Here is an 11,785-nt window from a genome sequence, read left to right on the forward strand (position 1 = left end):
GTGAAATTTCAAATTTGATCAAATCTTGATAAATACCATACCAATGTATTGCTCTTGTCATAAGGATTCAGTAAAAGTATAGTTTGACCTATCTCCGATGTATATTTCTTGAGTTATAGGGGAAACGGTCAAATATCCACAGGGGGCAAAAAAAATGAAAAATTCTCTGATTTCATTAAAAATGGTCTGATATTGTTCTGCTTGCAAAAGCATATAATAAAAAGAATAGTTTGTCGTAACTCAGGTGCTTTGTTACCTTGGTAACATGGCAAAGAACATCAAATCCCATTGACCCGTATTGACCTTGACCTATTCTGTGGTGTTACCTTTGTAATAAAACATCCAAAACAATGCAACTTTTATCATTTCGATATATTTTTGCCAAAGGAACAATTTGTGACCAGTTGGATTAAAATTGGACCAAAGTTGAATTGTAAACACCCGTGGACCCAAAATTTGACCTTTGACCTTTTTGCCCATAACTCAAGAATTATAATATGTCGGATACTGCAGACTATACATTTTCTGAATCCTTATGATGATAGCAATACATTGGTATATGGTTATTTACAAGATTTGACTAACTTTGAAATTTCACCCCTGCATAAGCGACCATTTTGAATTTATGCAAATTAGGCACTGTTCCACTACTTAGATTGTTGAGGACTTTTGATGTGTTATTAAATATGCTTTTCTGAAACGAATGGTGATTAAATGGATTTTGTTGCAATTAGTGGTGGGTTAACCCCTTATTTTTCTTAATTTGACTATAGCCTAATAGGCTGTTATGGGGATTGACCTTTATTGCGCAATTTTGTCAATAACGAAGTACTTTAGAGAGCAAGTTTCCTGAAGCAATTGTCTTAGTTAATAATAGATGGGGAATTTGTATGCATGAGAGGCATGTAACATTTGAAAAGTTTAGGATTGAAGTGCAAAAATGCTTGATTAAAGGTGTTACATTGAAGCAAAAAGTGCAGAAATGTTTGGTCAAAGGTGTTAAAATAGTGTTGTAATGATCATAAAAGTTAATGACTGTGTTGAAGGATGGATAATACTTTTAATTTTGTTAGCGTAATTGTATGTTGATGTACAGTGTCAATGTATTTATGGTGATGATAATATTGTACATTAAAGTTGCATAAACTATGAAAAAGATGTATCATTTGAAGACTCATGTTTGTAAACGTTGTGAATTAGGCCTCATTAATGTCGTAATTATCTTAATTAGCGTTAATGATCATGATGATGTAAAATATGTTAATTATAAGAATATAGGCCTATTATCTGAAATATGCAAATTATCCTAATTAGGCATAATAATATCCAAATTATCCTAATTAGCCGTAATAATGTCCAACTTATCAGAAATATCCTAATTACCCATAATCATATCCAAATTATGTAAAATATCCAAATATCTGAAATATCCAAATTATCATAATTAGCCCTAATACGAGGGTCAGTCAGTATGACTCGTGACGTCATATGTGGATTGTTTTCATGGCATTTCTCAATGATTACATAAGACTGTACCTTTGTCTTGCAAACAACACATGTAAAAATCATATCATACACATGATTACGTAACAGCATTAGCATAAATCAATAGACTAGGGACTTTGCCAAATCACGCAAAAAGGCGGGCCTTTTAAATTACAGCAAAGACACGTGTTTAAAATATCCGAGAACAGCAAAAGTACAAGGTGCATATGGCTAGTTTTGGGCAGGAATAAACACTAGGTCCTCAGTTTGCATTTGGTGAAATATGAAACTTGCCATTAAACGTTGGTGGAAATGGGACGTCTGGAAACTTCAACAACTTTAGGGCTTGAATGGAAGCAAAATTATTCTGCAAAAATGGCGAAAATGAAAAAGCAGTTATTACAAATGAGATTAATTATCTCCAAAATGAAACAGACTAAAATATAATGACTGGTCACGTGTGAGAGCTGATACTCAGTGCGATGATAACTGGTGCAAATCAAACAACAATCTGCGCATGCGTAGGTAGGATGACCGATACAACATGGTGGAAATGCACGAAAATGGCAAAATTCAATGTAAATAGGGCCTAAAATATTACAAAATGCTATGAAAATTTTAATTTTAATATTCATATGAATTTTTATGGATGATCTCAACCTGAAATGAACAGAAAAGTTTTAAAAATAAATTCCTCATTCAAACGATGGCCTCTCTCTCTGTACCACTACTTTGTGTATAAATGTAACAATGGTAGAATAACAGTTATATTTTAATCACGGATTCAAATATTTTCTAGGGAGACTCCCGTTTTAATGTTTGGAGATTAGTCAACAGAACTAGATTAGTTAAAAAAACTTAAATTTCCACGTTTGCTATTTTTGGCAATTTCAAGATTTTTATAGAAAGAAAAGCCTTGTTTTTGTCAAAAATAAGACATATTTGACCACGCATTTTAAATAAACTAAAACCTTTACAGCCCAACAAACATGGTTTAATGAACTGGTAGTTTGTGTTCTATTACTGTTCCAAAAGGCAGCATTCTCCATTCTTTAATTCCCGAAAAATATAGAAAATACAACAATACCTCATTTCAGCCACTTATTTCCCTTAACAAAAACGACTCAATTTCACCAGGTGACTCTAGACCATTGATTTTATGCTAATGCTGTTACGTAATATGTGTGTGATATAACTTTTACATGTGTTGTTTGAAAGACAAAGGTACAGTGTTTATGTAATCATTGAGAAATGCCATTAAAACAATCCACATATGACGTCAGGAGTCAATTCTTAAAACATACTGACTGCCCCTCGTAATATCCAAATTATCTAAAATATCCAAATTATCCTAATGAGGCATAATAATATCCAAATTATCCTAATTAGCCATAATAATATCTAAAATATCCAAATTATCCTAATTAGCCATTTTCCCAAGTTTTATTATTATTAAAAGATAACTCGACTGGACTCTGCTCGATCCACGGCTCGATATGTATTCAATAATAATATAATAATATCTATAATATTCAAATTGTCTAAAATATCCAAATATCTGAAATATCCAAATTATCCTAATGAGGCATAATAATAACTAAAATATCCAAATTAACCTAATTAGCCATAATAATATCCAAAATATCTAAAATATCCAAATTAACCTAATTAGCCATAATAATATCCAAAATATCTAAAATATCCAAATTATCCTAATTAGCCCTAATAATATCCCAATTATCTAAAAGATCCAAATATCTGAAATATCCAAATTATCCTAATGAGGCATAATAATACCAAAATATCCAAATTATCCTAATTAGCCATATATCCAAAATATCTAAAATATCCAAATTATCCTAATTAGCCCTAATAATATCCAAATTATCTAAAATATCCAAATATCTGAAATATCCAAATTATCCTAATGAGGCAGTCATAATAATATCCAAAATATCAAAAGTATCCTAATTAGCCATAATAATATCCAAAATATCCAAATTATCCTAATTAGCCATATAATAATATCCAAAATATATAAAATATCCAAACTATCCTAATTCGCCCTAATAATATCCAAATTATCTAAAATATCTGAAATATCCAAATTATCCTAATGAGGCATAATAATAACCAAAATATCCAAATTATCCTAATTAGCCCTAATAATATCCAAAATATCTAAAATATCCAAATTATCCTAATTAGCCCTAATAATATCCAAATTATCTAAAATATCTGAAATAATAATAACCAAAAAATCCTAATTATCCATAATAATATCTAATCCTAATTAGCCCTAATAATATCCAAATTATCTAAAATATCCAAATATCTGAAATATCCAAATTTTCCTAATGAGGCAGGCATAATAATATCCAAAATATCATAATCCTACTATAATTCACCAGAATCTGTTTGTTTGTGTGTTTGTGTCTTTGTGTGTCTGTTTGTCTGTCCGCCTCTTTTCTCGGAGACTGGGGGTCGCGCGTTCCTCAAACTTGGTGGGTGGGTGCAGCTTGGTATGAGGAAGAACGAGTTTATATTGGTTAGTGGGTCAAGGTCACCCAAGGGTCAAATTAGTAAAAACTGTTTTTCTCAGAGACTGGGGGTTGCACGTTCCTCAAACTTGACGGGTGGGTGCGTCTTGACCCGGGACAGAACAAGTTTGTATTGGTTAGTGGGTCAAGGTCACCAGAGGTCATCCAGGGGTCAAATTAGTAAAAACTGTCAAATGGGCATGAAACTTGGTGGGTAGGTGCATCTGGACCTCAGACAGAACAAGTTTGTTTCAGTTAGTGGGCCAAGATCACCCGAGGTCATCCAGGGGTCATCTGAGGTCAAATTAGTAAAAACTATCGTATGGGCATGAAACTTGGTGGGTACAGTCAACTTTTATAGTCAAAATTTTGGAAGGTCATTTTGGGGTCATCCAAGGTCAAATTACTAAAAACTGTCATATGGGCATGAAATGTGGTGGGTACAGTCAACATTTAGAGCCAAATTTTGGAAGGTCATTTTGAGGTCACAAGGGGTCATCTGAGGTCAAATTAGTAAAAACTGTCCTATGGGCATAAAACTTGGCGAGTACAGTCACCATCAGCCAGGTAATCGCGACAGCCGAGAACCGCCAAATACGGGTAACCGCCTAGTCTTACTATAATTCACCAGAATCTGTCTGTTTGTTTGTGTGTCTGTCTGTCCGCCTCTTTTCTCGGACACCGGGGGTCGCACGTTCCTCAAACTTGGTGGGTGGGTGCAGCTTGGTATGAGGAAGAACGAGTTTATATTGGTTAGTGGGTCAAGGTCACCAAAGGTCATCCAGGGGTCAAATTAGTAAAAACTGTTTTTCTCGGAGACTGGGGGTCGCACGTTCCTCAAACTTGACGGGTGGGTGCGTCTTGACCCGGGACAGAACAAGTTTGTATTGGTTAGTGGGTCAAGGTCACCAGAGGTCATCTAGGGGTCAAATTAGTAAAAACTGTCATATGGGCATGAAACTTGGTGGGTAGGTGCATCTTGACCTAAGACAGAACAAGTTTGTATTGATTAGTGGGTCAAGGTCACCCAGGGGTCATCTGAGGTCAAATTAGTAAAAACTGTTTTCCGCCTATTTTCTCGGAGACTAGGGGGCGCACGTTCCTCAAACTTCGTGGATGGGTGCATCTGGACCTCAGACAGAACAAGTTTGTTTCGGTTAGTGGGCCAAGATCACCCGAGGTCATCCAGGGGTCATCTGAGGTCAAATTAGTAAAAACTATCGTATGGGCATGAAACTTGGTGGGTACAGTCAACTCTTAGAGTCAAATTTTTGGAAGGTCATTTTGGGGTCACCCAAGGTCAAATTACTAAAAACTGTCATATGGGCATGAAACGTGGTGGGTACAGTCAACATTTAGAGCCAAATTTTGGAAGGTCATTTTGAGGTCACAAGGGGTCATCTGAGGTCAAATTAGTAAAAACTGTCCTATGGGCATAAAACTTGGTGAGTACAGTCACCATCAGCCAGGTAATCGCGACAGCCGAGAACCGCCAAATACGGGTAACCGCCTAGTTATCCTTATTAGCCATAATAATATCCAAAATATCTAAAATATCCAAATTATCCTAATTAGCCCTAATAATATCCAAAATATCTAAAATATCCAAATATCTGAAATATCCAAATTATCCTAATGAGGCATAATAATAACCAAAATATCCAAATTATCTTAATTAGCCCTAATAATATCCAAAATATCTAAAATATCCAAATTATCCTAATTAGCCCTAATAATATCCAAATTATCTAAAATATCCAAATTATCCTAATGAGGCATAATAATATCCAAAATATCTAAAATATCCAAATTATCCTAATTAGCCCTAATAATATCCCAATTATCTAAAAAATCCAAATATCTGAAATATCCAAATTATCCTAATGAGGCATAATAATAACCAAAATATCCAAATTATCTTAATTAGCCATAATAATATCCAAAATATCTAAAATATCCAAATTATCCTAATTAGCCCTAATAATATCCAAATTATCTAAAATATCCAAATATCTGAAATATCCAAATTATCCTAATGAGGCAGGCATAATAATATCCAAAATATCCAAATTATCCTAATTAGCCATAATAATATCCAAAATATCTAAAATATCCTAATTAGCCCTAATAATATCCAAAATATCTAAAATATCCAAATTATCCTAATTATCCTAATAATATCCAAATTATCTAAAATATCCAAATATCTGAAATATCCAAATTATCCTAATGAGGCATAATAATAACCAAAATATCCAAATTATCTTAATTAGCCCTAATAATATCCAAAATATCTAAAATATCCAAATTATCCTAATTAGCCCTAATAATATCCAAATTATCTAAAATATCCAAATATCTGAAATATCCAAATTATCCTAATGAGGCAGGCATAATAATATCCAAAATATCCAAATTATCCTAATTAGCCATAATAATATCCAAAATATCTAAAATATCCTAATTAGCCCTAATAATATCCAAAATATCTAAAATATCCAAATTATCCTAATTATCCTAATAATATCCAAATTATCTAAAATATCCAAATATCTGAAATATCAAAATTATCCTAATGAGGCATAATAATATCCAAAATATCCTAATTATCCTAATTAGCCATAATAATAATATCCAAAATATCTAAAATATCCAAATTATCCTAATTAGACCTAATAATATCCAAATTATGTAAAATATCCAAATTATCCTAATTAGCCCTAATAATATCCAAATTATCTAAAATATCCAAATATCCCAATTATCGTAATGAGGCATAATAATATATCCAACTCCAAATTATCCTAATTAGCCATAATAATATCCAAAATATCTAAAATATCCTAATTAGCCCTAATAATATCCAAATTAAGTAAAATATCCAAATATCTGAAATATCCAAAGTATCCTAATGAGGCATAATAATATCCAAAATATCCTAATTAACCATCATAATAATATACAAAATATCTAAAATATCCCAATTATCCTAATTAGCCCTAATAATATCCAAATTATATAAAATATCCAAATTATCCTAATGAGGCATAATAATATCCAAAATATCCAAATTATCCTAATTAGCCATAATAATATCCAAAATATCTAAAATATCCAAATTATCCTAATTAGCCCTAATAATATCCAAATTATCTAAAATATCCAAATTATCCTAATGAGGCATAATAATAACCAAAATATCCAAATTATCCTAATTAGCCATAATAATATCCAAAATATCTAAAATATCCAAATTATCCTAATTAGCCCTAATAATATCCAAATTATCTAAAATATCTGAATATCCAAATTATCATAATGAGGCATAATAATATATCCAAAATATCCAAATTATCCTAATTAGCCATAATAATATCCAAAATATCCTAATTAGCCCTAATAATATCCAAATTAAGTAAAATATCCAAATATCTGAAATATCCAAATTATCCTAATGAGGCATAATAATATCCAAAATACCCTAATTAGCCATAATAATATACAAAATATCTAAAATATCCAAATTATCCTAATTAGCCCTAATAATATCCAAATTATCTAAAATATCCAAATATCCAAATTATCCTAATGAGGCATAATAATAACCAAAATATCCAAATTAGCCATAATAATATCCAAAATATCTAAAATATCCAAATTATCCTAATTAGCCCTAATAATATCCAAATTATCTAAAATATCCAAATATCTGAAATATATAAATATCCATTATGATAATATCCTTGATAATATCCGAATTATCTAAAATATCCAAATATCTAAAATATCAGTAGGTGCAACTATTATCCAAATTAGCCATAATATCCTTTAATAATATCCAAATATCTTAAATAGTTTAGCTTAATAGCTGAAGCTAATTGGATATTTGTCAGGATAATTTAGATAGTTACCTTAAGGGAAGGGGTATGAACGTTTGGACAGTATTTATTGTGGGACATTAGAGCACATCAGACATATCGAATTGCATTCTGAATACGAAGAATGTCCTTCTGATATCAAATAATTTTGATTTTTGAAATTCGCAATGTAATACACATTTTATGGCAAATGATTAAAATTGATATTTTGATATTTAACAGTACTCGAAGTAAACTTTATAAATCTGATGATTTATACTTAAAGTGTATGTAGGTGGGATGAAAAGCCGATGATCAATTGAAAATTTTGACCTTTCGTATTGAAGATATGGATTTTTTCCCCAAAACACCCAAAAAATTAGGTCTTTTGGGGAAAAAAAATCATATCGTCAATATGAAAGTTCAAAATTTTCAATTGATCGTCGGCTTTTCCTCCCAGCTACATACACTTTAAGAATATATCATTAGATTTATAAAATTTGCTTCGAGGACTGTTATATCAAAAATGTGAAAAATATCAAAATTTAAATATTTGTCATACAATTTGTATTATATCGTGAATTTCAAAACATTAAAATTATTTGATATCAGAAAGACATTCTTCGTATTCAGAATGCAATTCGATATGTCTGATGTGCTCTCATGTCCCACAAGAAATACCGTCGAAACGCTCATTCCAGATCCCTTAATGGGCTATCTTTGCCCCATCCTGAATTCCTATAGGCCTATAGTTCTTACCATCATCATCTTGATTTGCCCGGTAGTCTCTTGTGATCATGCTACACTTGAATGAGTGCACCCATACACGTTGTATTTATCAGAGTTGTCCGTACAACTTGTGTCCTCCCTCTGTAATATTGATATTGATGTTTTGTGTACGTAAACGTATAGGCCTATATATAGGCCTATATCGTTTTCCCAAGTTTTATTATAATTAAAAGATAACTCTGGACTCTGCTCGATCCACGGCTCGATATGTATTCAACATTATACAAATATTGACTAGCTGTCTTGCCTATGACATAGGCCTATAATACTGTATGGCTGTGGCCGGGGCTGTGGCCTTGCATAGGTTTGCAAACACTGCATACCATACGGTATGGTATCACCATGATCACAGCGAAAGCCTTAACAATTAATCGACTAGACGGCCTACATGTTAAAGTTACATAATATACCGTAACTCAAACAGCCCTTCAAACAATAAAGCTCAGTAAGGGACGCACCATTAGATCTCAAGGGGGGGGGGCTGGGTAGTTTTTTGAAAGAAAAAAAAAATTGTCGCGCCATCTGAGCAACAAAAAAAAAAATTTGCTCCACCTCAGACTAAAAAAAAAAAAATTTGCTCCACATCGGACCAGAAAAAAAGATTTGATGTCGAGGGTGAAAAAAATTTGTCACAGTTAGTGAAGAAAAATTAACCTCATGTAGCTTTTACATTGCAAAAATTTTCGCGTTTCGCGCGAATTTGTTCCTCTTTTTTTCATCAAGAATATTTATTTTAGCTTCAAACTGATACGTATTTTGTGTAAAGTTATTCTGTAGTCAAAGATGTTCATCAAATTCAACCCCAATGTCAAAATCTGTGCCACATCTTGGGGCCACATGACTGATTGAGAGCATAAGTGTAGATCCCGGGGAGATAAAATCCCCCAATTATTCCCCAATACTTACTAGGGGTGGTCCATACAATCATCCACAATGTTGACGCCTGTAGGCCCCCCTATGTGGGTTTCTGACGAAATTAACCTAAAAAATGCCAATTTTTGCGCGCTTCTCGCGCATTTATTCCACATTTAAACCATATTTCACCAGTTTAGCTTCAATATACCAACAATTTTCGCTCGCTTCGCACGCATTTGTACCATACACTTCTTTGGTCGCCAAAAGAGGCTGCAATTTTTCCACATATTAAAAATATGATGTATTTTGTGGTACTCGAAATTTATGGGCTACAAAACGTAAAAATGATTAAAAATATGGACAAAAATTTACAACTCGACAAAGAAATTGTTGAAAATTATAGAACTTTACGATTGTAAAAAAAATTTTGTCTCTCCTAGGTGTTGAAAATTTTTTTGCTCCCCTTGATATCTAATGGTGCGTCCCTAATCATGGTAATACCCGGAAATCTCGGGATACTAAAACCAGAAAACCATAGCCCATCTTGGCCTAAATAGGCCTACTTTTAAATACTACATGTTAACATGTAGGGCCTACTGCCTGTTCAATTAATAGCTTAGATTCTTGTATTTTTAAGATATTTGAAGAAATAAAACAAATTGTAGGCCCCCGGTGTAGGCCTAGTCAAATTCATCAAAAGTGTTAGCACAGCTTTAGGGACGCACCATTAGATATCAAGGGGGGGTAACTCAAACAGCCCTTCAAACAATAAAGCTTGGTAACACCCGGAAATCCCGGAATTTTTAAATACTACATGTACTGTCTGTTCAATTAATAGCTTAGATACTTGTATTTTTAAGATATTTGAAGAAATACACAAATTGTAGTCAAATTCATCAAAAGTGTTAGCACAGCCTTAGGGACGCACCATATCAAGGGGGATGCTGGGTAGTTTTTTGAAGAAAATAATTTGTCGCAGCATCTGAGCAAAAAAAAAAATATTGGTCCACCTCAAAAAAAAAGAATTTGCTCCACCTCAAACAAAAAAAACAACAAAAATGCTCCACCTCATCAGACCAGAAAAAAAAAGATTTGATGTCATGGGTGAAAAAATTTTTGTCACAGTGAGTTAGTGAAGAAAAATTAACCTCATAGCTTTTAAATTGCTAAATTTTTCGCGCAAGTCAATTCTGAACGAGAATATTTATTTTAGCTTTGAACTGCAGAACTGGTACGTATTTGTGAAAAGTTATTCTGTGAGCGAACCGTTCACAAACACTTGTAAGGGGGGACCTGATGCAAAAAAATTTCATCGCGAAAATTGTTCAGGCCCCCCCTTTACAGACCTCAAAAATTTCAGGGCCCCCCTTTTTGACATGAAAATTATGGGTCAACCCCATTGAAAAGCATATAAATTCAATTTTTCCAGGAAAATTTGTGGTCATTTTTCAGGCCCCCCCCTTAGGATGGTCAAAAAATTCAGGGCCCCCCTTTTTGCATCAGGCCCCCCTATAACAAGTGTTTGTGAACGGTCCCCAAATTCGACAGGGTCTATGCTACTCCTCTTTTCGCCAAACGCCAAGTATGTTTCTGGAAATGCTGCTAAAATAAAATAAAAAACCCTTTTAATGCTAATGTAGGCCTATTGCACATTCTGGGGAAGCGTGGTTACCTTTTTTAAATAGCCGAGTGAGAGGGTTTTCAATGAAATATTTTTTGTGTCAAAATTGAAGCATCCTATAAAAGAATATATGAATATTTACTGCATATATAACGATTCGTGATACCCAATTGTGGCACATTTGATGTCGTTTAAGAGGCAGAGAATTTTATTTCAATTTTATATACGCCAAAATATTTTTTAATTGAGCAAGAATAAGGATAGAAAAAACGTTAAAATTCTATGTTAAAATTATATTAGACCCCGCCAAAGATTACTGTTTCGTTTTTATGGTAATCTTTTATTTCCTGAAAAAAAATGAGGTCTAATGTGGATTTTTTATATAAATGATAAAAATATCGAACGTGTATACAAGAAAATGGTAGGCGAGTCAAAATCGATATAATGTATTGTCCATGTAGAGGCCCATTTATTGTCGGATTTCTGTATGTAGAACACGCAGATAACAATAATTAAGCGCTATTAATACACTTTAATGTTTTTACGCAAATAAAATCCCATAATTTGATACGTTTTCTGCCTTTGCTTGTCACGTGGTAGGCCTATGTTGAAGTTGCGATTATATTTTCAAATAAGTT

At 32.7% G+C, this 11,785-nt stretch overlaps 1 protein-coding gene across 1 annotated transcript in view; it reads right to left on the reverse strand.

The window, feature by feature from the left end:
- LOC140166003 (betaine--homocysteine S-methyltransferase 1-like) overlaps positions 1-8,933 on the reverse strand; it is a 37,577-nt gene extending 28,644 nt beyond the window's left edge. The window contains exon 1 of the mRNA XM_072189373.1: positions 8,642-8,933. Coding sequence (XP_072045474.1) covers positions 8,642-8,650 — 9 coding nt within the window. The 5' untranslated portion in view covers positions 8,651-8,933. The remainder of the gene's footprint in view (positions 1-8,641) is intronic.
- Between the last annotated feature and the right edge of the window lie 2,852 nt (positions 8,934-11,785).

This window comes from Amphiura filiformis, chromosome 12, assembly GCF_039555335.1.
Source record: "Amphiura filiformis chromosome 12, Afil_fr2py, whole genome shotgun sequence".
NCBI classification, from domain to species: Eukaryota; Metazoa; Echinodermata; class Ophiuroidea; order Amphilepidida; family Amphiuridae; genus Amphiura; species Amphiura filiformis.